Source organism: Ornithorhynchus anatinus, chromosome 1, assembly GCF_004115215.2.
Source record: "Ornithorhynchus anatinus isolate Pmale09 chromosome 1, mOrnAna1.pri.v4, whole genome shotgun sequence".
NCBI lineage: Eukaryota > Metazoa > Chordata > Mammalia > Monotremata > Ornithorhynchidae > Ornithorhynchus > Ornithorhynchus anatinus.
Genome location: NC_041728.1, coordinates 63,579,126 through 63,606,780, shown reverse-complemented (window position 1 = coordinate 63,606,780; position 27,655 = coordinate 63,579,126). Strand labels below are relative to the sequence as shown.

General features: G+C 49.0%; 3 protein-coding genes across 7 annotated transcripts in view; 2 read left to right on the top strand and 1 right to left on the bottom strand.

The window, feature by feature from the left end:
* ZFYVE21 (zinc finger FYVE-type containing 21) overlaps positions 1-14,232 on the bottom strand; it is a 51,841-nt gene extending 37,609 nt beyond the window's left edge. For 2 of the 4 annotated variants that reach the window (XM_029061861.2, XM_029061870.2), the window contains exon 1: positions 14,077-14,232. In XM_029061861.2, the coding sequence (XP_028917694.1) occupies positions 14,077-14,205 (129 nt within the window). In that variant the 5' untranslated portion in view covers positions 14,206-14,232. Of the gene's footprint in view, positions 1-8,178; positions 8,284-14,076 lie in introns of all 4 variants that reach the window. The other 2 variants (XM_029062038.2, XM_029061889.1) reach the window with 2 other exon arrangements.
* Positions 14,233-14,534: 302 nt separating this feature from the next.
* XRCC3 (X-ray repair cross complementing 3) overlaps positions 14,535-27,655 on the top strand; it is a 53,033-nt gene continuing 39,912 nt past the window's right edge. Inside the window, exons 1-3 of one of the 2 annotated variants that reach the window (XM_029065836.2) lie at positions 14,535-14,618; positions 18,533-18,889; positions 26,208-26,309. The gene's annotated coding sequence lies outside the window, so the exon portion shown is untranslated. Of the gene's footprint in view, positions 14,619-18,532; positions 18,897-26,207; positions 26,310-27,655 lie in introns of both variants that reach the window. The other variant, XM_039912078.1, reaches the window with a different exon arrangement.
* JRK (Jrk helix-turn-helix protein) lies at positions 18,912-22,685 on the top strand. Its single transcript, XM_029065792.2, is given in 2 exon segments — positions 18,912-20,204; positions 20,207-22,685. Coding segments are annotated over 2 exon segments (1,449 nt in total). The 5' UTR covers positions 18,912-19,264; the 3' UTR covers positions 20,716-22,685.

Below are 27,655 nucleotides of genomic sequence, written 5' to 3'. Positions count from 1 at the left end.
TCATCTCGACTCTCTCGCCCCCCTTTCCCTCCGCCGCTCTCGCGCCACTAACCCACAGCCCTGGATCACCTCCTCCGTCCGCCTCCTACGCTCCTATGCTCGAGCTGCTGAGCGCTGCTGGCGAAAGTCCAAGCACCAAGCCGACCTCACACACTTCAAATTTATCCTTTCCTGCCTTAACTCTGCCCTCTCCTCCGCCAGGCAAAGCTTCTTCTCCTCCCTCATCGACACCCATGCCCGTCACCCCCGCCGATTGTTCCGGACCTTTAACTCTCTCCTTAGGCCCCCTGTTCCTCCCCCTCCCCCATCTCTCACCCCTAATGATCTGGCCACCTATTTCCTCACGAAAATCAACACGATCAGGTCTGAGCTCCCCAAAGTCACCCCTCCGCCTCTCCCCTCCCCCCCAACGACCCCCTCCCCTACTTTCCCATCCTTCCCTGCGGTATCCTCAGAGGAGATCTCCTCCCTCCTCGCAAGTGCCACCCCCTCCACCTGCGCCTCGGACCCCATTCCCTCTCACCTTCTTAAAACCGTCGCCCCTGCCCTCCTCCCTTCCTTAACTTCTATTTTTAACCACTCAATCTCCAAGGGCTCCTTCCCCTCTGCCTTCAAACACGCCCACGTCTCCCCCATCCTAAAAAAACCCGCTCTTGACCCCACTTCCCCCTCCAGTTATCGTCCTATCTCCCTACTACCCTTCCTTTCCAAAATCTTAGAACGAGTCGTCTACAATCGATGCCTAGAATTCCTTAACTCCCATTCTCTCCTAGACCCCCTCCAATCTGGCTTCCGTCCCCTCCACTCTACCGAGACTGCTCTCTCTAAGGTCACCCGTGACCTCCTTCTTGCCAAATCCAATGGCTCCTACTCCATTCTGATCCTCCTTGACCTCTCTGCTGCCTTTGACACTGTCGACCATCCCCTCCTCCTCCATACCTTATCTCACCTTGGCTTCACGGACTCTGTCCTCTCCCGGTTCTCCTCTTACCTCTCTGGCCGATCATTCTCGGTCTCCTACGCTGGAGCCTCCTCCCCCTCCCATCCTTTAACTGTTGGAGTTCCTCAAGGGTCAGTTCTTGGCCCTCTTCTGTTCTCCATTTACACTCACTCCCTCGGTGAACTCATCCGCTCTCACGGCTTTGACTACCATCTCTACGCAGATGACACGCAGATCTACATCTCCGCCCCTGTCCTCTCCCCCTCCCTTCAGGCTCGCATCTCCTCCTGCCTCCGGGACGTCTCCACCTGGATGTCGGCCCGCCACCTAAAACTCAACATGAGCAAGACTGAGCTCCTCATCTTCCCTCCCAAGCCCGGTCCGCTCCCAGACTTCTCCATCACCGTGGATGGCACGACCATCCTTCCCGTCCCGCAGCCCCGCAATCTCGGTGTCATCCTTGACTCGTCCCTCTCGTTCACCCCACACATCCTATCCGTTACCAAGACCTGCCGGTTTCACCTCTACAATATCGCCAAGATCCGCTCTTTCCTCTCCACCCAAACGGCTACCTCACTATTACGGGCTCTCGTTATATCCCGGCTAGACTACTGTGTCAGCCTTCTCTCTGACCTCCCTTCCTCCTCTCTCGCCCCGCTCCGGTCTATTCTTCACTCCGCTGCCCGGCTCATCTTCCTGCAGAAACGATCTGGGCATGTCACTCCCCTTCTTAAACAACTCCAGTGGTTGCCTATCGACCTCCGCTCCAAACAAAAACTCCTCACTCTAGGCTTCGAGGCTCTCCATCACCTTGCCCCTTCCTACCTCTCCTCCCTTCTCTCTTTCTACCGCCCACCCCGCACGCTCCGCTCCTCTGCCGCCCACCTCCTCGCCGTCCCTCGGTCTCGCCTATCCCGCCGTCGACCCCTGGGTCACGTCCTCCCGCGGTCCCGGAACGCCCTCCCTCCTCACCTCCGCCAAACTGATTCTCTTTCCCTCTTCAAAACCTTACTTAAAAATCACCTCCTCCAAGAGGCCTTCCCAGACTGAGCTCCTCTTCCCCCTCTACTCCCTCTGCCATCCCCCCTTTACCTCTCCGCAGCTAAAGCCTCATTTTCCCCTTTTCCCTCTGCTCCTCCACCTCTCCCTTCCCATCCCCACAGCACTGTACCCGTCCGCTCAACTGTATATATTTTCGTTACCCTATTTATTTTGTTAATGAATTGTACATCGCCTTGATTCTATTTAGTCGCCATTGTTTTTACGAGATGTTCTTCCCCTTGACGCTGTTTAGTGCCATTGTTCTTGTCTGTCTGTCTCCCCCGATTAGACTGTAAGCCCGTCAAACGGCAGGGACTGTCTCTATCTGTTGCCGACTTGTTCATCCCAAGCGCTTAGTACAGTGCTCTGCACATAGTAAGCGCTCAATAAATACTATTGAATAAAGACAGGCAGAGTAATTCCAGAACACCTAGCACAAAAATCAACCCTACTTCCCAAAGTGAAAATAAAATCATTCCCAAGAGAAAACCTCCAATGTAGTAGTTATAATCGATAAATCAATCAGTGGTATTTATTGAGTACTTACTGTGTGCAGGGCACTGTACTAGCATTTGGGAGAGTACGATACAACAATATAATGAACACGTTCCCTGCCCACAAGGAGCTTGCAGTATTTGTCGAGCACAGGCACAGTACTAAGAATTTTTTATGATATTTGTTAAGCACGGGCACGGGCTTGGGAGTCAGGGGATTTGGATTCTAATGGCGGCTCGGCCACTTGGCTGCTGTGTGACCTTGAGCATGTCACTAGCCTGTCCTCAGTGACCTTATCTGTAAAGCAGGGATTAAAACTGTGAGTCCCATATGGGACATGAGCTGTAGCCAACATGATTATTTGTATCTTTTCCAGCACTTAGTTCAGTGGCAGCCCAGAGTAAGCCCTTCAATTCCACATAAATATTAAAAAAAAACAACTTTAAGCTCCTGATGGGCAGGTTACAGATCTATCAACTCTGTTGTTGAAATGTACTCTCCCAAGCGCTTAGTCCAGTGCTCTGCACACAGTAAACTCTCAATAAATACCACTGACTGACTGAAAGCAGGGGATTTTAAGGAGGAAAGGCCAGCCATTGGGGTTTCACTGGGAGCAGAAAGGAATCCGAAGTGCAAAGCTGTCTGGAACAATACTGTTTCTTAAACGAGAGGGAACAAGCCAATCCAGCAAGCAGAACTAACGAGTTACATCTCTGGCAGGCTTCCTCGTACCATGAGCTGAGGCAAGCTTTTATCCTGTTGCTCAATACATAAACAAGCAAGGAACAGGACAGTCTCAACTGAGAAAACAGAAAAATGATTCTGAGTAACTTCTCTTATTTCCCCCACCTCTCCCTTGCTGCTTGCTGAGCAAAATACGCTTTAGCCTAAGTTTAAATAACTGGGAAACGGGAAGAGGGAAATCAAGGCAAGGTAGTCTTTTAGTTTCAATCAATAGACGGTATTTATTGAGTGCTTACCGTGCGGAGGGCACTGTAGTAAGAGCTTGGGAGAACACAACAGAGTTGGTAGACAGGAGTTTACAATCTAGAGAGGGAGATGGGCATTAATATGAATTATTAAGTAATTTAGAATACATAATGTAAAGAAATGAGGGCTTAGTCAGGGAAAGCCTTCCCTTAGATGATTTCAGTGTGACTCTGGTGCTTGCCACCATGCTGGCCCCCCAAGTCCATGAGAGAGAGAAGAAAACAAAAAATTAAAAGAGAGGAAGCCAGTGACATGTTAGAGCATTATGGAGCAAGCTCCAAACCAGTCTTCCATAAAGCCAGAGTCTATTCATTCCCCAAAGTGGGCACATCATTCCTTCATTCATTTAAGCGTATTGATCGAGCGCTTACTGTGAGCACAGCACTGTACTAACTGCCTGGGAGAGTCCAATACAACGCTAAACATCAGCGAGCCATTGGTGGGTTTCTTCAGGGCAGAAACCGAAGCAACAGTCAGTTTCCATTGAATAGGTACATGGTGCTTTTTCCTCCCTAAGGCAGCCCTCCGGTACAGGATGTCTTAGTGGACAGATCAGGGGCCTGGAACTCAGGAGATCATAGGTTTTAATCTCAGCTCTGCCAATTGTTTGCTGTGTGACCTTGAGCAGGTCACTTCATTTCTCTGTGCCTCAGTTCCCTCATCTGTAAAATGGGGAGTGAGACTGTGAGCCCCACGTGGGACAGGGGCTGTGTCCAACCCGATTTGCTGGTATCCACGCCAGCATTTAGTACAGTACCCGGCACATACTAAGTGCTTAACAAATACCATTACATAAGGAAGCCGCCCTCGGAAAAATGCAAGGGAGCAACAGGGCCCTGAGGCCACCCGGCATTTCATCAGACTCAACCTCTAAGGGAGTTACAACAGACTCGGAGAAACTTGGAGGGATGAAAGCAGAGGGCTAGAAAGAGCCCTTCCAAAGTGACCCCAGCTTTGAAAAAGGTCAGATAAGCATGCGGTGTAACAGGGAGTCTTTTCTGCTATTCCAATCTGGTTATCTTGTATCCACCCTAGATCTTACTACAGTGCCTGACCCACATTAAGTGCTTAAACACCACAATTATTATTATTATTATCTAGCTGGGGAGACTGACAATAATATACATAATTTACAGTTATGTACCTAAGTGCTGTGAGACTGAGGATGGGGTGAATACCAAATGCGAAAAAGGGTTCAGATCCAAGTTTAAAGACAAGGTAGGAGGGCAAGGGAGTCGGGGAAAAGAGTGTTTGATCGGGGAAGGCTTTGAGTGAAACTGGGGAAAAGGAAACATCAGAAAAAAGTTCCTCAAAGCCAAAGCAACTCTACTACAAAGTCATCTCCAGTTAAAAGAAAAAGAACCCTTAAAATAGGACAAGAAAATTGTTGGTGGGCTGCAGACAGTAATACCGATAATTTTGGTATTTATTAAGCACTTACTAGGTGCCAGGCACTGTACTAGGCACTGGGGTAGATACAAGCAAATCAGGTTGGACACAATCCCTGTCCCCCATGGGGTTCACAGTCTTATCCCATTACAAAGTTGAGGTAACAGACACAAAGAAGAGAAGCGACTTGCCCACGGTCCCAAAACTGACAAGAGGCAGAGTTGGAATTAGAACCCAGGTCTTTCTGACTCCCAGGCCCGTTCTCTGTCCGCTAGACCATGCTGTTTAGATGGTAATTTTACCCTTGCAGGGGCAGGTGGGTGGAGTGAATCAGTAATTAGCCTGTACCCGGCTCTTCATCATCTATGATGCACTATGGAGGAGCACATTCCCTTTAGACTGGGAACTCCTTGTGGGTGGGGAACGGGTCTAACGTCACCTGTAAAAAGGAGATTGAGACTGTTAGCCCCTTGTGGGACAGGGACTGTGTCCAACCCTATGTGCTTGTATCCACCCCAGCCCTAGTACGGTGTCTGGTATATAGTAAGTGCTTAACAAATACCATTCATTTATTCACTCAATAGTATTTATTGAGCGCTTACTATGTGCCGAGCACTGTACTAAGCGCTTGGAATGTACAATTTGGCAACAGATAGGGCCAATCCCTGCCCAATAATGGGCTCACAGTCTAAACTAATACCATTACATAAGAACAAGTATGTTCCTAGTATGTTGCTCTGCACAGTCGGCGTATTATTATTATTAATAATAAACACCATCGGTTGATTGGCTGATGGAGCCATCCGCTGAAAAATTTCATTTCGTCCATCGACATCAGCATAACCGAGGCATTTGGGCAGAAGTTCTCCACAGAATTCCTGGGCTTCACTGAGAAGATAAAGCCACCGATTTGGGACAGATGGTTGGGTTTGGCCCCCTCCGTTTCTTGGGTTGAGCCCGGGGATGGGGTGAGCTAGGCCAGCGACACCTAACTAGTCAGCAAGGGGGCTGCCGGCGCTGCTTTGGGCAGGGCCGGGGGCGGGGGGAAGAGAAAGAGCAGGAATGCTGGCATCCCACGGGAATACTCTGGGCATGAATGCTACGAAAGGGCCTGAGCCCAACACATTGTGCTACTTCCTTTTAGGGCTCTAAAACAGAGGAGAAATCCCTTTGGGGAGGGACAAGAAAGAGTGCTTCCTTGGCACCCCCAAGATGACCCGCGTTCACATAAGGCTTCTCGAACAAAGCGACCCTCTCCAGGAGGAACGGATCATAATAATAAATGCTAATGGTATTTGTTAAGCGCTCACTATGTGCCAGACACTGTACTAAGCAATATATACCTGGCCCGGCTCAAAGGAGCTCCCAAGCCGAAACACCGCCTAAATTGTCATTTGGAAAAACCGTGCCTGGTTAGAATTATGCCGAGATGCAAAACACTTTTCCAATTCAAAAAAACAACACGAGTGCCGTGTCCAAAATGGCTCAAATATCGGGGTGAGGAGAGAGGAGGTCAGGGGAATCCATCCAGAGAATACTGCAGTTATTTCACTGCAACCTTCTCTGTCACCTCAACATCTCCCGAAAGTCAGCTACGCCAAGCCCCCAAGATCCATTAACGTCAATCCCCTGACTGTGGAGCATGAAGGGAAGGGAAATTTGTGTTCATAAAGCACAAGGTGTTCCAGAAGATTTCCTCAGATGCAAAAAGATCTCTTGGAGGGAGGAAAAATCCCAACAAACTACTAAAAGCCAGAAAGTCAGAATCCGGGAAATCAAGTTTGAGGTATTAGTCAAGGAGGCGGGAAAGGAAAGAGAGGCCATTACAAATTACAGATTATAAATTATTTATGTTAATATTTGTCTCTCCCTCTAGACTGTAAAGTTGTTGTAAGCAGGAAACACGTCTACCAACTCTGCTCTATTGTACTCTCCCAAGCACTTAGTACAGTGATCTGCCCACAGTAAATTCTCAATAAATACCACTGATGAGGACAATAGTAATTAAGCGTGGGAGACACAGATTTCATGGACACCAGCAGGGAAAAAGGCCATTCCAGAGGTGGGGATGCAAGAGAAAGGGGAGGTCCAAAAGGAAAGTCTTCAAGGGGATGAAAGAACCTGTCAGGGGAAGCCAGCACAGTGAGGGTGGAGGTGGTGAGGGGTAGAGGAGAGAACTGAGGAAATCAGTTTGAAGCAGCCAAGTGGAAAGAGCACAGATCTGGGAGTCAGAGGACATGGGTTCTAATCTGGATCTGCCAACTCCTTGCTATGGTGACCTTGGGCAAGTCACAACTTCTCTGTGCCTCAGTTCCCTCAACTGTAAAATGGGGATTAAATACCTGTTCTCCTTCCTAATTAGACTGTGAGCCCCATGTGAGACAGGGACTGCGTCTGACCTAATTAACTTGTACCTACCCCAATGTTTAGAACAGTGCTTGATAACTAGGTAAGCGCATAACAAATATCATAAAAAAAAATGAAGGGATAATAATAATAATATTTAAGCGCTTACTATGTGCAGAACACTGTTCTAAGCGCTGGGGGATACAAGGGCTCACAGTCTTCATCACCATTTTACAGATGAGGTAACAGAGGCACAGAGAAGGGAAGTGACTTGCCCACAGTCACACAGCTGATAAGCGGCGGAGTCAGGATTCGAACCCATGACTTCTGACTCCCAAGCCCGGGCTCTTTCCACTGAGCCACGCTGGGATGGAGCGAGGAGTGAGGGGAAGCCCTACTACTTAAACAACATCCCACAGCACTTGTGTATATCTGTATCTATTATTTATTACTCCATTTTATTAATGATGTGTCTATATCTATGATTCTATTTATCTTGATGGTACTGATACCTGAGTACTCATTTTGCTGTCTGTCTCCCCCTTTTAGACTGTGAGCCCATTGTTGGGCAGGGATTGTCTCTATCTGTTGCCGAATTGTACATTCCAAGCGCTCAGTACAGTGCTCTGCACACAGTAAGCACTCACTAAATACGACAATTAAATGAAAGCCTTTCCAGATTAATCAACAATCACCTCACTCTGTTTTCCCTCCACCCATTTACTTGAGTCCATACTCTCTAAACAAAATCCCCCCACCCGCTTATGTAAATAAAGGTTGCTTCCCCTTCCTATAATTTATTTTAGCGTCTGCCTCCCCAGAGAGACTGTAAGGTCCTTGAGTACTTGACTTTATTCTCTCCCAACTCTACTCCTCATCTTCCCAGCTCTTCCCAACTGTCCCAATCCTGTTGTCAACACCTCCCTCCGTCCCTGCCCACAAGCCCACAATTTCATCATTGTCCTTGACTCTCCTACCTGCCGATTTGGTCAGTCGCCCAATCCTGTCGATTCTATCTTCCCATCGTCCTTAAGTCTGCACCTTCCTCTCCATCCAAACTGCTACTATGATGGTCCAAGTACCTGTGATTTATTTATTTATTTTTTAATGGTTAAGCACTTACGATGTGTCAGGCACTGTACTAAGCACTGGGGTAGATACAAGCTTATCAGGCTGGACCCAGTCCATGTCCCACCTGAGGCTCACCGTCTTAATCCCCACTTTACAGAGGAGGGAATTGAGGCCCAGAGAAATGAAGTGACTTGCCCAAGGTCACACAGAAGATTAATGACAGAGCCGGATTGCTCCATCCACCAAGCCAGGCTTCTTCTCTACGTTATATCTCAACTATCTCAAGCTATATCCCAGTTTAACTACTGCCACAGTCTCCTAGCTGACCTCCCTGACTCTAACCTCTCTCTCCTGCAGTCCATAATTCCCTCTGCTGCCCAGATCATTCTTCTAAAAGATTGTTCCGAGAAGCATTGTGGCCCACTGGAAAGAGCACGGGCCCGGGAGTCAGGGGACCCGGGGCTCTATTCTCAGCTCTGCCACTTGCCTGTGTGACCTTAGGTAAGGCATTTAACTCCTCTGTGCCTCAGTTTTCCTCATCTGTAAGAAAGAGATTCAATACATGTTCTCCCTCCTACTTAGACTGTGAGCCCTGTGTCTGAACTGATTATCTTGTACCTACACTAGCGCTCAGTACAGTGCTTGACACTTCCCTAACTGTAATCTATTTTCATGTCTGTCTTTCCCGCTAGATCACAAGTTCCTTGAGGGCCAGAATCATGTCTACGAAGAAGCAGCATGGCCCAGTGGAAAGAGCCCGGGCTTGGAAGTCAGATGTCATGGGTTCTAATCCCAACTCTGCTACTTGTCAGCTGTGTGACTTTGGGCAAGTCACTTCACTTCTCTGGGCCTCAGTTCCCTCATCTGTAAAATGGGGATTAAGACCGTGAGCCCCACGTGGGACAACCTGATTACCTTGTATCCCCCCGCCCCAGTGCTTGGCACATAGTAAGCGCTTAACAAATGTCATCATTATTATTAAATCTTTCACCATCAGTGGCATTTATTGAGCCCTTACAATGTGCAGAACACTGTGCAAAGTGCTTGGAAGAGTACAACACAACAGGGTGGGGGTTACATTTCCTGCTCACCAGGAGCGAACAACCTAGCGGGAGAGACAGACGTTACAAGAAGTTATGGTATCTGTACCTAAATGCTGAGGGTGGGGTGAATAAATATCAAGTGACAGGTGGCACAAGAAGGGAGAGGGAGTCGGGGAAATGAAGACTTAGTTGAGGAAGGCCTTTTGGAGGAGATGTGATTTCAATAAGGCTTTGAAGGTGGAAAGAGTGGTGATCTGTCATACGTGAAGGGGAGGGAGTTCCAGGCCAAGAGGACATGAGTACGAGGTCATTGGCAACTAGGACAAGACTGAGGTACAGTGAGGAGGTTGGCATCGGAGGAGCAAAATGTGTGGGCTGGGTTGTAGTAGACGATCAATGGGGTAAAATAAGTGGGGGTGAGCCAACATGTTTTAAAGCCTAAGGGCCGGAGTTTCCGGTTGAAGCAGAGGTGGATGGGCAACGCTTGGAGGTTTCTGAGGAGCGGGGAGACGAAGACCGTTTTTCGGAAAAATGATCAGGGCAGCAGAATGAAGTAAGGACTGGAGAAGGAAGAGACAGGAGGCAGGGAGGTCAGCAAGAAGTACGGCTGATGCGGTAATCAAGGCGGGACAGGATAAGTCCCTGCATCAGTGGGGTAGCAGTTTGGGTGGAGGGGAGAGGGCGGATTTTTAGCCACGTTGTGAGGGTAGAACCAACAGGATTTGATGTCAGACTTGAATATGTGGGTTGAATGAGAAAGATGAATAGAGGATGATGCCAAGGTTCTGGGTTTGGGAGCTAGAGAGAATAATGGTGTTTACAGTGATGGGAAAGTCAGGGGGAGGATAGGGAGCAGGCAGGAAACACTCAATAAACACCACTGAAGATGATCCACGGGAGGGGAGAGTGGAGGGACAAGGGGAGCCCCTTAACCCTCTCCCAAAATAAGTAGATCCACAGCCAGATCATTTGAAGGGGAAATCCTGAGGGAATAGAGGGGGAGACAGCCACGGGGCAAACCAATGTTAAAGCTTTGGACGTTTGAGATCCTCTCCCCAACCCTATAGCCCTCATGTATATAGCTTTAAATTATTATAAATTACTTAGTCATATTAATGTCTGTCTCCCCCTCCAGACTGTAAGCTCAATATGGGCAAGGAATGTGCCTGCTGAGAAGCAGCATGGCTCAGTGGAAAGAGCAGGGGCTTGGGAGTCAGAGGTCATGGGTTCGAATCCCAGCTCTGCCACTTGTCAGCTGTGTGACCGTGGGCAAGTCACTTCACTTCTCTGTGCCTCAGTTCCCTCATCTGTAAAATGGGGATTAAGACTGTGAGCCTCACGTGGGACAACCTGATTACCCTGTATCTACCCAAGCGCTTAGAACAGTGCTCTGCACATAGTAAGCGCTTAACAAATACCAACATTATTATTAATTCTGTTGTACTGAACTCTCCTAAGTGCAAAGAACAGTGCTCTGCACATAGTAAATGCTCCATAAATACCATTAACTGATTGATTAAAGCACAAAAATCCCCCAAGGGGGCAGGGAGTGTTCTGTCTCGCCCTCTATACTGTAAACTCATTATGGGCCGGGAAAGTGTCTGCCAACTCTGTTGAGGCGTATTCTTCCAAAAGCTTGGTACAATGCTCTGCACGCCGTAAGTGTTCGATAAATATAACTGATTGTTTGAGTGTTTTGCAGGGGAATCGCTGAGAAAGGATAATCAAGGAGGGAGACAGAGGAATCCAAACCCCCCCCCCCCCCATCTCCCAGGGGTATCTGAGGGGAAAGACTGACAGGGAATTCTCAAAAGCGCGCTGCATTGAAGAAGAACAAAGTAACCTTAAAAGAGGTGAGAGGAAGGGTGACCCCAACTCCAGGGGCCTCTGAGAAGGAGAGGAAGAGGGGAGAGATGTGGAAGAGGGGAACCTTAATTGTGAGCCCCACCTGGGACAACCTGACAACCTTGTATCTCCCCCAGCACTTAGAACAGTGCTTAGCACATTGCAAGCACTTAAATACCATCATCATAATTATTATTATTAGAGAGGAGATAATAAGAAAACTCAAAACAGGCATGTAATCACCAATGGTATTTGCAGAGCGCTTACTATGTGCAGAGCACTGTACTAAGCGTTTGGGAGAGTACTACAGATTTGGCAAGCACATTGGGGAAGCAGCATGGCTCAGTGGAAAAGAGCCTGGGCTTCGGAGTCAGAGGTCATGAGTTCGACTCCCAGCTCTGCCACTTGTCAGCTGTTTGACCGTGGGCAAGTCACTTCACTTCTCTGTGCCTCAGTTACCTCATCTGTAAAATGGGGATTAACTGTGAGCCTCACATGGGACAACCAGATTACCCTGTATCTCCCCCAGCGCTTAGAACAGTGCTCTGCACATAGTAAGTGCTTAACAAATACCAACATTATTATTACATTCTCTGCCCATATTCCCCCTTGTATTCATTCATTCAATCGTATTTATGGAGTGCTTACTGTGTGCAGAGCACTGTACTAAGCGCTTGGAAAGTACCATTCGGCAACAGATAGAGACAATCCCTATCCAACAACGGGCTCACAGTCTAGAAGGGGGAGATAAACAGCAAAACAAATAGACTTTTCCCCAGTGCTTAGTACAGCATTCTGGACACAGTAAGTGCTTAAAAGCATTCCTCTTGAAGATAAACGGGCACTCCCTAAATCAGATGGGACTGGAAAAAGTCCCAGGAGGGACAGTGACTGGGTCCAATCCGTGAGCTTGAAGCTACCCCAGTGCTTAGTACAGTGTCTGGCACGTAGTAAATGCTTATGAAAATACCATTTAAAAAAAAAAAGGACGCTTTAGTCCCGAGGAGAGGGGAGAAAGGCCGGGGGTGGGACAGGCCACCCTTGACGGCACGTGGGGAAAAGCAGTGTGGTCTAGTGGATAGAGCCCGGGCCTGGGAGTCAGAAGGCCCTGAGGTCTAATCCCCACTCCCCCCCTTGTCAGCTGTGTGACCCTGGGCAAGTCACTTTGCTTCCTCTCAGCCTCAGTTCCCTCACCTGTAAAATGGGGATTAACAATCCTAATACTAAGGATGGTAGCTGTTAAGCGCTTACTATGTGCCAAGTACCGTTCTGAGCAGGCTGAGCCCTATGTGGGACAAGGCCTGTGTCCAACCCGGTTATCTCGCATTCACCCCAGCGCTTAGCACAGCTCTGCCCCTTGTCTGTGTAACCCTGGGTGAGTCACTTCCATTCTCTGAGCCTCAGTTCCCCCATCTGTCAAATGGGGATGAAGGCTGCGAGCCCCGTGCGGGACTCGGGACTGTGTTCACCCCGATTATCTTCTATTCATCCCGGCGCTCAGTACAGCTCCATCCCTTGTCTGCTGTGTAACCTTGGGGCTAGTACAGTGCTCTGCATATAGTAAGCGCTCAATACATTCATTCAATAGTATTTATTGAGCACCTACTGTGTGCAGAGCACTGTACTAAGCGCTTAATATGATTAGAATGAACTTCATTTCCCTGGGCCTCATCTGTAAAATGGGGATGAGCCCCACGTGAGAAAACCTGCAGCGTGGCTCACTGGAAAGAGCCCGGGTTTAGGAGTCCGAGGTCACAGGTTCTAATCCCGTCTCTGCCACCTGTCAGCTGTGTGACTTTGGGCAAGTCACTTTGCTTCTCTGGGCCTCAGTTCCCTCATCTGTAATATGGAGATGAAGACTGGGAGCCCCACGTGGGACAACCTGATGACCCTGTATCTCCCCCAGCGCTTGGAACAGTGCTCGGCACACAGTAAGCGCTTCCCAAATATGATCATCATTATTGCGCTCAATAAATATGATCGGAATGGATGAACTTCATTTCCCCGGGCCTCATCTGTACTGCCCCAGGTGAGAAGACCTCAGCAGTTCGTATCCATCCCAGCGTTTAGAGCAATGCCTGGCATGCAGGAGGCGCTTCAGCAATAGCCTCCTTCTGATTGCTATTCAGAAGCAATATAGAGAATATAGAGCAATACAGAGAAGCAGCTCGGCTCAGTGTATAGAGCAATATAGAGAAGCAGTGTGACTCGGTGGAAAGGGGTCATGGGTTCGAATCCCAGCTCTGCCACTTGTCAGCTGTGTCTGTGGGCAAGTCACTTCACTTCTCTGGGCCTCAGTGACCTCATCTGTAAAACGGAGACTGAGAGCCTCACGTGGGACAACCCGATGAGCCTGTATCTACCCCAGCGCTTAGAACAGTGCTCCGCACATAGTAAGCGCTTAGCAAATACCAACATTATTATTATTATTAAAATGGGGATTAACTGTGAGCCTCGCGTGGGACAACCCGATGACCCTGTATCTCCCCCAGCACTTAGAACAGTGCTCTGCACATAGTAAGCGCTTAACAAATACCAACATTACTGTTATTAAAATCGCGATTAACTGTGAGCCTGGGACAACCTGTTGACCCTATATCTACAGCGCTTAGAACAGTGCTCTGCACATAGTGCGCGCTTAACAAATACCAAGGTTATTATTATTAAAATGGGGACTGTGAGCCTCCCGTGGGACAACCTGATGACCCTGTATCTCCCCCAGCGCTTAGAACAGTGCTCTGCACATAGTAAGCGCTTAAATACCAACATTATTATTAAAATGGGGATTCACTGTGAGCCTCCCGTGGGACCACCTGATGACCCTGGATCTCCCCCAGCGCTTAGACCAGTGCTCTGCGCACAGTGAGCGCTTAGCAAATACCAACATTATTATTATTATTGATGGATGATGATTACCTCCTTGTCCGGAACCCACTGTGGTTCTTCGAGCCCGAAGGGGCTGCTGCAGTCTTGGTGCTGGGGGACCATGCGGAGGCCGCTGGGCGAGCGGACCAGCTTCTTGGCATCGCGGGGTGCGGAGGCCATGGCCGTCCATCTGCCACCCGCCCGCCCTCTCCCCCTCCCCGCCACCCCGCCCGCCCCGACCAATCACCGCGCCCGCCCCTTCCCGCGCCGACCAATCGCCGCGCCCGCCCCTCCCCGCCCGGACCAATCAGCGGCGGCGGAGCCGCGCCCCTCCCTCCCTCCTCGCGGGGAGGGAGGCTCGTGCGCCGCCGGCCGGGGCCCGTCCCGCCCCCGTCCCGCCCGAGCGGCGGCCCGGAGGACCAATCGGAAACGGGGACGGAGGGAGGGGCCGATTCTGATTGGAGGACCGGCGGAGGCGGGGGCGCTCATTGGAGGAGACGCGCTGGGGGGGCCGTTGCCGGGTAGAGTGGGGAAGGGGCCTGGTCTGGCCCGGCTTGCCCTGTCCTGGCTCAACCTGGACAGGCCCAGGCCAGGTTGGTGAGAGGGGCAAGGGGCCGACTAATGGCTTCTAGTGGGCTACCATCTTCTCCTCCTCCTTCTTTTTCTCCTCTTCCTCTTTCTCCTCCTCCTCCTCCTCCTGAGGCTTCAGTCGGTTGTGGGGCCAAGGGGGCCAAAGCCGAGAGCATTGTGGGAGAGGACAAGACAGGACTGGACAAGGACCGGGGGCGGGGGGAAGATGGCAGAGGGCGAAGGGAGGGAGCAGGAGCCTGGCACACGGGGACGGCAGGGAAAGGAGCTAGAAGATGAGGGTATCTGTTAAGCCCTTACCAGGTGCCGGGAATTGTACTTTCCTAGCGCTTAGGACAGTGTTCAGCACGGGGTAGGCGCTCAATAACTACTATCGAATGAAGGTGGCGGGCGCCCTACTGTTATTATTGTTATCATTATGGGATTTGTAAAGCGCTTACTATGTGCCGGGCACTCTACTATTAGTAGTATTAGTATTATCGTTTTGGTATTTGTAAAGCGCTTACTATGTGCTGGGCACCCCACTATTATTATTATTGTTATCATTATGGGATTTGTAAAGCGCTTACTATGTGCCGGGCACCCCACTATTATTATTATTGCTATCATTATGGGATTTGTAAAGCGCTTACTATGTGCCGGGCACTCTACTATTATTATTAGTAGTATTATCATTATGGGATTTGTAAAGCGCTTACTATGTGCTGGGCACCCCACTATTATTATTATTAGTATTATGGGATTTGTAAAGCTTCTACTATGTGCTGGTCACTCTACTATTAGTAGTAGTCATATTATGGTATTTGTTAAGCGCTTACTATGTGGAGGGCACTCTACTGTTATTACTATTGTTATCATTATGGGATTTGTAAAGCGCTTACTATGTGCCGGGCACTCTACTATTATTATTATTAGTATTATGGGATTTGTAAAGCACCTACTATGTGCTGGTCACTCTACTATTATTAGTAGTCATATTATGGTATTTGTAAAGCGCTTACTATGTGGCGGGCACTCTACTGTTATTACTATTGTTATCATTATGGGATTTGTAAAGCGCTTACTATGTGCTGGGCACTCTACTATTATTATCATTAGTATTATCATTATGGGATTTGTAAAGCGCTTACTATGTGCTGAGCACCCCATTATTATTATTATTATCATTATGGGATTTGCAAAGCACTTACTATGTGGCGGGCACTCTACTATTATTATTGTTATCATTATGGGATTTGTAAAGCACTTACTATGTGCCAGGCACTCTACTATTATTAGTATTACTAGTATTATCATTATGGGATTTGTAAAGCTCTTATTATGTGCTGGGCACTTTACTATTAGTAGTAGTAGTATGGTATTTGTAAAGCACTTACTATATGCCGGGCACTCTACTGTTATTATTATTGTTATCATTATGGGATTTGTAAAGCACTTACTATGTACCGGGCACTCTACTATTATTAGTAGTAGTAGTATTATTATGGGATTTGTAAAGCGCTTACTATGTGCTGGGCACTCTACTATTAGTAGTAGTAGTAGTAGTATGGTATTTGTAAAGCGCTTACTATGTCCCAGGCACTCTACTGTTATTATTATTGTTATCATTATGGGATTTGTAAAGCGCTTACTATGTGCTGGGCACTCTACTATTAGTAGTAGTAGTATTATGGTATTTGCAAAGCGCTTACTATGTACCGGGCACTCTACTATTATTAGTAGTAGTATTATGGTATTTGTAAAGCACTTACTATGTGGTGGGCACTCTACCATTATTATTATTATCATTATGGGATTTGTAAAGCGCTTACTATGTACCGGGCACTCTACTATTATTATTAGTAGTAGTATTATTATGGGATTTGTAAAGCGCTTACTATGTGCTGGGCACTCTACTATTAGTAGTAGTAGTAGTAGTATGGTATTTGTAAAGCGCTTACTATGTCCCAGGCACTCTACTGTTATTATTATTGTTATCATTATGGGATTTGTAAAGCGCTTACTATGTGCTGGGCACTCTACTATTAGTAGTAGTAGTATTATGGTATTTGCAAAGCGCTTACTATGTACCGGGCACTCTACTATTATTAGTAGTAGTATTATGGTATTTGTAAAGCACTTACTATGTGGTGGGCACTCTACCATTATTATTATTATCATTATGGGATTTGTAAAGCGCTTACTATGTGCCGGGCACTCTACTATTTTTATTATTGTTATCATTATGGGATTTGTAAAGTGCTTAGTATGTGCCGGGCACTGTACTAATGAGTAAGGGCCACTTGGAGGAGAGAGAGGAGCAGAATAATAAGAGTAACTGTTGTATTTGTACATGCTTACTATGTGCCCGACACTGTACTATTACTATTATTATTATCATTATTATTATGGTATTTGTAAAGCACTTACTATGTGCCTGACACTGTACTATTACTATTATTTTTATCATTATTATTATTATTATCATTATGGTATTTGTAAAGCACTTACTATGTGCCAGGCACTGTACTATTATTATTATTATCTTTATGGCATTTGTAAAGTGCTTACTATGTGCTAGGCACTGTACTATTATTATGGTATTTGTAAAGTGCTTACTATGTGCCAAGGACTGTAATAATGTTGGTATTTGTTGGTATTTGTTAAGCGCTTACTATGTGCAGAGCACTGTTCTAAGCGCTGGGGTAAACACAGGGGAATCAGGTTGTCTCACGTGGGGCTCACAGTCTTAATCCCCATTTTACAGATGAGGGAGCTGAGGCACAGAGAAGTTAAGTGACTTGCCCACAGTCACACAGCTGACAAGTGGCAGAGCTGGGATTCGAACTCATGAGCCCTGACTCCAAAGCCCGTGCTCTTTCCACTGCGCCACGCTGCTTCTCTAAGCGCTAGGGTGGATATAGGCAAATCGGGATGGTCAGAGTCCCTGTCCCACTTGGGGCGCACTGTCTCGGTCCCCGTTTTACAGATGAGGGAACTGAGGCACAGAGAAGTGAAGGGACTTGTCCCAAGTGACTCGGCAGACAAGTGGCAGAGCTGAGATAAGAACCCATGACCTCTGGACGCCCAGGCCAGGCTGTAGCCACTAATCCGTGAGAAGCAAGGAGTATTGGAGGGGGGTGGGCAGAGGCAAAAAAAAAGGGGAAAAAACCTGGGAACTTTTCCCTTGTGCTCTCCCATTCATTCAGTCCTATTTATTGAGCGCTGACTGTGTGCAAAGCACTGTCGTGGCTTAGTGGAAAGAGGCCGGGCTTGGGAGTTAGAGGGCGTGGGTTCTTATCCTGGCTCCATCCCTTGTCTTCTATGTGACTTTGAGCAAATCACTTAACTTCTCTGCGCCTCAGTTCCCTCGGCTGTAAAATGGGGATCCTGATTAGCTTGTATCTACCCCAGCGCTCAGAACAGTGCTTGGGACATAGTAAGCGCTTAACAAATGCCATCATTATTACTAAGCACTATTACAATAAACAGATACTTTCCCTGCCCATAATGGGCTCATGGCCTAGAGGGGGAGACGGACATTAAGTAAATAGCGTACTCCTCAGTGCTTAATACAGTGCTCCGCGCTCAGTAGAGAAGCAGAGTGGCTCAGTGGAAAGAGCCCGGGCTTGGGAGTCAGGGCTCATGAGTTCGAAACCCAGCTCATGGATTCAAATCCCGGATCTGCCACTTGTCAGCTGTGTGACCGTGGGCAAGTCACTTCACTTCTCTGTGCCGCAGTTGCCTCATCTGTAAAATGGAGATGAAGACTGTGAGCCTCACGAGGGACAACCTGATTACCCTGTATCTACCCCAGCGCTTAGAACAGTGCTCTGCACATAGTAAAAGCTTAACAAATACCAACATTATTATTATTATTACTACTCAATAGGTGGGATTGATTGATTGTGTTGTAACGGGGCCCTTTCTCTCATCGTAGGAGCTCAAAGCCTTTCCTGCCACCTCTGCGGGCGTCCACGGGAGTGATCAGCCCTGTTTTGTAGACGTCGCCCTGGAGCTCCGTAGCGTGGAAGGGACCCCGACGGTGATGTCCGAGAAGGCAGTCGGCTCGCTGAAATAGAGCCCGTCGCCACCGTACCGAGCCTCTCCGAGGGGAGGGGCAACAGCTGCCCCATGGTAAACGGAGAAGCAGGGAGGACAGCACGGGGCGCGGTCAAGAGAGAAGCAAATTGCTGGGAGACAGCTGCGGCAGACTGACTGGCCAGACCCGTAAAGGAAAGGCTCGCCTTCCGTGGATCGAGGCCTCGGAGTTGGATGGAAAACAGCAACCGGTGCTGTAAGTGGTAAATGCATCGATGTGGCAAAGGACAGTTTTTACATGCTCTCTCTCTCCACTGTGCCTGGGTCTTTTCCGCCGCATCTGCACACTCTTCATAGGTTCTCACTGGACAGGGAGCTACATTTTAGAGTACATTTTAGCTGTATAAATGGGCGCGTGGGTGCGCGTCTGTGGGTAGGAAGGAATTAGACTTCCAACCTGATCTCTGTAGCACTTCATTTCCAAAAGCAGCTGGCTGCGCTCGGGGTAGCCGAGGAGGGTTGGGCGCGGTTCTTTCTCTTCGTATCCGCCACTGCGAATGGTCGGTATATTCCTCAGCGGGCCATCCTGCGATTATCGTAAAATAGCAACCCCCACGCCCGCCCCGCCGCTATGGAGCCCGAGGGGTCGGCAAGACGCAGAGGAGAAAAGCGAAAGAGAGTCGTGTTGACGTTAAAGCAGAAAATAGATATCTGTGCCCGTCTCGAAAAGGGCGAGAATAGGAACGTTTTGATGCGCGAGTACAACGTGGGCTCTTCCACGATATACGACGTCAAGACTCGGAGAGGACAGTTGCTCAAGTTCCTCGCCGGCTCCGAGTCGGTCAGAGCTGTCGAGCATCGCCGTAGCCTGCATGCGCCTAAATTAGAGCAGCTGGACAGTGTTTTATATGAGTGGTTTTCATTGAAACGGTCGGAGGGCGCTCCCATCTCCGGCCCGATGCTCATTGAGAAGGCGAAGGATTTTTACAGGCAGATGCAGTTGATGGAGCCGTGCGTGTTTTCTGACGGATGGCTTTCCTGTTTCAAGCTCCGGCACGGCATTAAAAGGGTCGAGTTCCCCCACGAGCGGAATTCGGCCGATCACAAGGCCGCGGAGCGATACTGTGGATTTTTTAGGACTCTGATTGCCGAGCACGATCTTTCCCCCGAACAGATTTACGATGCCGACAAGGCAGGCCTCCTCTGGCGCCGTCTGCCTGGTTCTACCCTCGCGGGGACCGGCGACCCGAACGCTGCTAACTTGAGGCGGAATAAAGAGCGATTGACGGTTCTGATCTGTGCCAACGCCACGGGCTCTCACAAAATCACACCTCTGGTGGTCGGAAAATGCAGTCGTTCTGGAGCCCTCAAAGGCGTCCCCCACTTGCCCATGGTGTACAAAGTCCACGGAAACGCTCGGCTGGACGGAGAAATCCTTCACGACTGGTTTCATCACATTTTTGTAGCCGCGGTGAGAGAACACTTTCGAAGGGTAGGCTTACCTGAAGAGAGCAAAGCTATCCTTTTGCTGGGAAGTGACCGAGGTCACCCTCGGGAGACGGAGTTAGCATCGGGAACATATTCACCATCTTTCTGCCCGGGAGTTTCACCCCGCTGGTCCAGCCTATGAAACAGGGCGTGGTCCGAAACGTGAGGTGTTATTACAAAAGGGACTTGGTGAGGAAAGTGGTCAACCACGCAGGTCCACCCCAGGACTTCGAGGGTCGTTATAACGTAAAGGACGCCATTTTTAACGTGGCCTGTGTGTGGCATTTGGTTAAAAGTGGAACGCTGAGGAGAGCCTGGACGCAAGTGTGGCCCAACCCCACGGTGGTGGACGCCTCCTCCGACGAAGATGGATCCGGAGAGCGGTGGAAAAGACGCCCTAGCGGAAATTCTCCAAACGGTGAGGGACACCCCTCCGTCCCATCTGATCAGCGCGCTGCAAGAGAGCGAGATCAGAGAGTGGGTGGAGGCAGATGGAGAGGTGGAAGCCACCCAGGCGGTGCCCGGACCGGGGACGACGAAGAGGTCCGAGGGGGCGGCGGACACCGACGGGGCCGGCGTAGAGGGTTTCGGTGACGAGGACAAGGTCACTTGGAGCGAAGCCACCTCAACCTTCGGTACGCTCATCAGGTTCACCGAGAGGCAGCCGTGCTACTCCGCCCAAGAGGTCCTGCAGTTACACGTCCTGCGCTCCGCTTTCATGCAGAAAAGGCAGAAGATGAGTAAGCAAGCTGACGTCAGAGAGTTGTTCACCAAAGCCTGCCAGAGAGTCGCCCCACACTCCGGTTGATATCCTGAGCCATCTACGTCCGTGACGGGGGCTACCAAGGTGCGGCCCCCAGCCGGGACTTGCAGTGGTGGAGCAATAATGGGGTTGGCTGGACTTAAATAGGAGAAGAACCCTGACGAGTGTCGGAGGTAGCAACGCCGGGAAAGGGGTCGGGAGGAACTATGCGTGTTGGAAACGTGTTTGTGGCTCCCCGCTGGTTTATGACAGGTCGTCCCACCCGCTAGTGACGCCCCTGCATGGCATTCATTTTCTGAACTACTTGAGCCGTGAGGAGGACCCCCAGGCACTGCCAGACCCCTTAAGTGTCTCCTGAAATCTCAAATGAACGATTATGTGACTGTGTACTGGTTTTTGCTCGTTTAAGCTTGGTTTAAGTGGATTGTCGAGTGGGGTGCAGGCTAACGATGCAAGCGCTGGTATGATGTTTTATCCTCAATTGTGGTAACAACCTCTTCGAAACAATTTACTGCATGTACAGTGTGACGTTCCGTTGATGAAATACGGTCACCTCCGCTGTGACACAGCTGCGTGCTGGAAGAACCCTGCGTTATGGGAAAGTCGTGCCCCAGCGCTTGGTACAGTGCTCTGCATCCAGCAGATGCTCAGTAAATACCAGATGCTCAGTAAATACCATCAATTTGATATAGTAACCACCAGTTTAAAGGGATGGGGTAGGCTGATCAAAGATACCGCAGTGCCGGAAATATTTTTGATCTGAGTTGCCAGATTGTTGATAAGTTCACCACTGGCTGAGTGCTCTATACTTTTACCGGTGACCGTTATTTTGCTGTATTAAATACTGTAAAGTGACTAAAACACAAGCGCTGTTCTCACCAGTATGGCCGAGGCAGAGGCTGGGAAGTGGAGTAGCATAATCCCTCGACCGAACCCACGTAACAGTGCCCAGGTGTTTCTTCCCTCGTCGGATCACCTGCTCACGTTCTATTTTCCCCGGGCTCTTACTGTGAAAAGAAAGTGCCCTAATTCTTCCATAGGGTCACAGTCCTACCGTGTGCTGGAAGCACATGTTCTAGCGGAACGGGAGGTGCGGTTGAAGGAGATTTTTAAAAAGGCCGCCCCCAGTCCCTGGATTGCCGGCTAACATCGCTCTCACTGAGTTTACAATCCCCGCCGCCCTCTTTGGGATGCTTAGACGGATTTCTCGGAAGCATTTTTGAAGACAGGAGGAATCCCCGTGCAACTGTGTCGTTACCTCCCCCGAGCCCCCAAAGAGACAGGCGCCTGAAGGTGGTGCCTACAGGCGGAAGGGCTGACCAGCTGAGAGAGAGGACTGGATGCCCCAAGGAATCCACACTCCTAAGCAAGCAGGGCTCACCATTCTCCAGGTGTTCCAGCCGGACTGTCTCAGCAGCCAAAGCAGGATCTGCCCTACCTGGAGGATCTGGAGGCCAGGCTGGGGAAAGGACGGACAGAGGAGGATTTCAGATGGCGTTCTAGAAGGGAGCCATGGCGTTATCTCCTGGGAATTCGGAAACGCTTATCGCTCAGGGACCTTTCCCAGATGGTGAAATGCAGGACTCCAGTGGACAAAGTAGTCCTTCTAGGCCTACCTCTCCCCCGCCCTCCACCTATCCGTCAGTAACGCCTCTGCAACAAATCATCCTCAAACACCTTTCGCTGGGCCCTTCGTTTAGGGATGCGCTGAGCGAGCCAAGCGACTGAGAAGCAACACAACCCCTGTGGATAGAACACAGGACTGGGAGTCAGAAGGTATCTGGGTTCTAATCCCGGCTCTCCCACCTGTCTGCTGGGTGACCTTGGCCAAGTCACCTCACTTCTCTGGGCCTCAGTTCCCTCATCTGGAAAACGGGGAGTAAGACTGTGAGTCCCATGTGGGACAGGGGCTGTGTCCAACCGGATGAGCTTGTATCCACCCCAGCGCTTAGAACAGTGCGTGGCACAAAGTAAGTACTTAACAAATACCATAATTATTATCATTATTATTCTCTGGGCCTCAGTTCCCTCATCCGTAAAACAAGGATTTAGACTGTGAGTCCCATGCGGGACAGGGACCGTGTGCAACCTGATTTGCCTGTATCTACCCCAGCGCTTAGAATGGTGCCTGGCACATAGTAAGCGCTTAACAAATACCATTTAAAAAAAAAAACCCAAAACGGACTTGTCTGGCTGCAGCCTACAGGAAGGTTTGGAATTGAGTATCTCCGGGCGCACTAGTTTTTGGGAGGCCCCATATGTTTCCCTAGCCCAAAATGGGATCCCAGAGATGACTGTTTAGCCTTTTGTCCTCCAGTTCGATTGATCAGTTTATTGAGTGCTTACTGTGTGCAGAGCCCTGTACTAAGCTCTTGGGAGAGGAACAGTGCAACAATAGAAGAGACACATCCACCTGCTCACAATGAGCTTACAGTCTAGGAGGATGCGCTTTAACGACTCTGGTGGTAAGCACTCAATAAATACGATTGATTGATTGGTAGCCTGGGCTTCTGCGATGGCGGTCACGTCGATCAGCGAATGCAGTGTATCAAGAGAGGTGCATCAGGTCTCTTGCCTTTCCTTTCGTAGCTTCTGGCCAGAGCTGGTAACTGTAACGTCGTCACTGACTGCGTGTAGGATAGTATTCCAGTAAATTTGCTTTAACTACAGGTACGGCATCTAGTTGTTTGACGTCACTGGTCCACGTCCTCCTGCTCTTTGCAAATTCTTTATTGCGGCTCTGAAATCCGGACGTATTCAAGAGGTGACGATGGATGATTTTCTTGGAAGCTCTAGCCTAGCGGATAGAGCACGGGGCTTGGCGTCAGAAGGACCCGGTTTCTAATCCCGGCTCCATCGCTTGTCTGCTGTATGACCTTGGGCGAGTCATTGAACGTCTCGGTGCCTCGGTTCCCTCATCCGTAAAATGGGGATTGAGACTGTGAGACCCACGTGGGACAGGGACTGTGTCCAACCCAATTTGCTTCTGTCCACCTCGGCAGTTAGTACAGTGCCTGTAAGTAAGAGTTTAACAGATGCCACAGTTTTTCTTATTATTCATTCATTCAATAGTATTTATTGAGTGCTTACTATGTGCAGAGCACTGTACTAAGCGCTTGGAATGTACAAATCGGCAACAGATAGAGACAGTCCCTGCCCTTGATGGGTTTACAGTCTAATCGGGGGAGACAGGCAGACAAGATTAATCGGGGGAGACAGGCAGACAAGATTATCAGAGCATACATTAACGTTTCTTGGAATAGCATGTCAGTTGTTTAGTACAGTAGTCTGCCCACACAATAAGCACTCAATAAATGCCAGTGATTGGTTTTTGGATCAGTAGTAGCCTGGGTGGGCAGTTCATGTGCCAGTGATTTGAGTTCATTTCAAATGGGGAAGAGCTAAAGGAAATTACCATCCTCATGGAAGCCAGACTAATTGGAACGGGGTCAAGTCATTTGCGGAACAATCTCTGTTATACGAAGTAAAAAATCTTTGCATGGAAGCAGAGAAGGGGCATCTAACTGAACTAACAAAGGGATACTGAGGCTCACAAAAGAAAGCTGGAACTTTCTGGATTAGAACAGGTTCAGAATCTGCGTCGTCTTCAGCTACAAGGAGCCAGACCCCAGAGGTGGGCTAAAGAGGGAAGAGGGTAAGAGGGGGTGTCACGTCCTCCCTGACACGTTATGACCTGGTCCCTACGACCATCTAAACGTGCTCAGTTCGAGTGTTTCTGGGAACACACTCTTGGACTCTGAGCAGTCTGAACACGTGCGGGACTTTCCGTGTCCCAAAACCAGTCAATAGAGTCTTAGCGTGTCCCAGTAATGTGGTTAGTTGGCAAGTTCAGCCCTGTCCCAGGGGACCTAGATAAAGCAAACACATTTTTTTTTAATGGTATTTAAGTGCTTACTGTGTGTCAAACACCATTCTAAGCGTTGGGCTAGGTACACGTTAACTAAGTTGGACACAGTCCCTGTCCCGCATGGAGCGCACCATCTAGGAGGGAGAGCGGGAATTGAGTCTCCGTTTTACGGTCGAGGGAACTGAAGCACGGAGAAGCTAAGTGACTTGCCCAAGGTCACACAGCAAACTATTGGCAGGGCCGGGATTAGTACCTCTGATTTCCAGACCCGTGCTCCTTACGCTAGGCCACCCTGCCTCTCCTGCATTGTTAGGACCTTGCAATGGGCTTTCTGACTTAACTACTTGGGGGTCTGTAAAATGGGTTGCCCCAAAAGGTTCTCCTTCTGGATTTAGGACAGTCAGTCCAACTAAGGGCAAATGAATTTTAGGGTTCTGTCCTCGAAATGCCCAACTGGCCCACTTCTGGAAAACGGCCCTGCATCAGAATTTCCTGTCAACAGGATTTCCTGCCCTTCCGGTTGGGGGTGGCGCTCCACGCTAAGAACTTGGAAGGGCCACCAGAACAATCAATCAATCAGTGGTGTTTATCGAGTGCCTACTATGTGCAAAGCACTGTACTAAGCACTTGGGAGACGACAGTATGACAGAGTTGTTAGGCACATTCCATGCCTACAACAAGCTTACGGTGTAGGCGGTTAATGTCTCTAACAACTCTGTCATATTGTCTGGCAATTGAAAATTGGCAATTGAGAAGCTGAGTGGCCTACTGGATAGAACCCAGGCCTGGGGGTCAGAAGGACCTGGATTCTACTCGGCTCTACCACTCGTCTGCCCTATAACCTTGGGCAAGTCACTTCACTTCTCTGTGCCTCAGTTCCTTCATCTCTAAAAGGGGATTAAGACTGTGAGCCCCGAGGACTGGACTGTGTCCAACCTTGTATGTACCCCAGCGCTTAGTACAGTGCCTGGCACAGAGTAAGCCCTAAAGGACCTGGGCTCTAATCCCGGCTCCGCCACATGTCATCTGTGTGACTTTGGGCAAGTTGCTTCGCTTCTCTGGGCCTCAGTTACCTCATCTGTGAAGTGGGGATTAAGAATTTGAGTCCCATCTGGGATAAGGGACTGTGTCCAACCTGATTAATTCATATTTACCCCAGTGCTTAGAACAGTGCCTAGCACAGAGTAACAAGTACCATCATTATCATTATTATTATAATGGGGTCGGGGAGGATCTGACCCCAGGGCGCTAAATGTCAGAACCCTCATCAGTCCTAGGCACCAACCAGGGTGGTTTGAAGGTACCCAGGGGCTGGGCATCTGCGTGGCACATCTTGTTTTTTCACTTGGTACACCGAGCCCCTTAAACCCTTTCCAGTCTCTAAACTCCCCGCTCCCTGTGGTAGAACTGATCTTTTGCTCTTTCCATTCCCCTCCCTCCTTTTCCCCCCTCCAGAGATTATTTCCATGGAGATGCTCCTACGGAAAGTTAAACCGGATGATGCAGAGGTCGCTGCAGTCAAGTGAACCCCAGCCGGCCGGAGTCGTGTTCCCTAAGGCATGTAACATGTCCTCCCTCTCTCTCGTTCTCCGTGTAATCTTGAATGGTGGTGATGTGTTTTGTGTGTCTTTCCACGTGCTCTGGATGGAGTGCCAGAGTCAATTAACTGGATTCGGGAAGAGCCTGAGAGTCGATTTGTTTTGACTATGGATGGGCTCGTTACAGTTTGCTCCTTTCACTCCTTAGGAGCCTCACTTAGATTCAGTCTTATTTGTTGAGTGCTGACTTTGTGCAGAGCGCTGTACTAAACGCTTGGGAGAGAACAATAAAACAATAAAACAGACACATTCCCTACCCACAGTAAGCTTACAGTCTAGAGGGGGCGACAAGTTAATCTAGGAGAATCAGGATCGCTTACAGATAGAGCACGAGCCTGAGAGTCAGAAGGCCATGGGTACTAATTCTAGTATGTGACCTTGGGCGAGTCACTTCACTCCTCCGGGCCTCACTTACCTCCTTTGTTCAGTGGGGATTAAGAGTGTGAGCCCTCTGTGGGACAGGGACTGTGTCCAATCTGACTAACTTGTATTTACCCCTTAGAACAGTAGTTGGCAAATAGTAAACGCTTAACAAGTACCATAATGAACATATAAATAAATTACAGATAGACTCCGTTCTGTTCTAGAATCATAGAATAATAGAGCTAGAAAAGACCCTCAGAGATGATCCGGTCCAGCCCCCTGCCTGCAGACAGATGAGTGAATAAAGCAACCAGGATAGAGGTGATTGTCCTTTTCTGGAAGATCTCCAGAAGTGAGGACTCAAAAATGCCTTTGGTTATCTGCTGCAGCTATTGGTGAACTGGGTTCTCATCTCCTCTTTGCCACTTTTCTGATGTATGACCTTGGGCAAGGGATCTTCAGAACTCTCTGATGGCTCCCTAGAGCTGGTGGAGTGGTTCTGTCTGGAGGAGAGCTTATCATCTAGGTTTCACGAAACTCTGAAAACACATCAGAATGCTACTAAGTGCACAGCTCTTGTAGCCGGAATTGGAGGGAGGTGCATCTTCTCCTTCCTTAGTCTTATGGAGAAGCGGTGTGGTCCAGTGGCTAGAGCACTGGTCTGGGAGTCAGAAGGACCTGAGTTCTAATCCCAGCACACTTGTGAGCTGTGTGACTTTGGGCAAATCACTTAACGTCTCTGTGCCTCAGTTACCTCATCTGTAGAATGGAGATTAAGACTGTGAGTCCCCTGGGACATGGACTATGTCCAACCTGACTAGCCGGTTTCTACCCCTGGCAAACAGTATATGCTTAACAGGTGCCATTTAAAAAAATTACAGCTTGTGGTAATAATTGTGTTCTTTGTTAACCACTTATTATGTGCCAAGCATTGTACTAAGC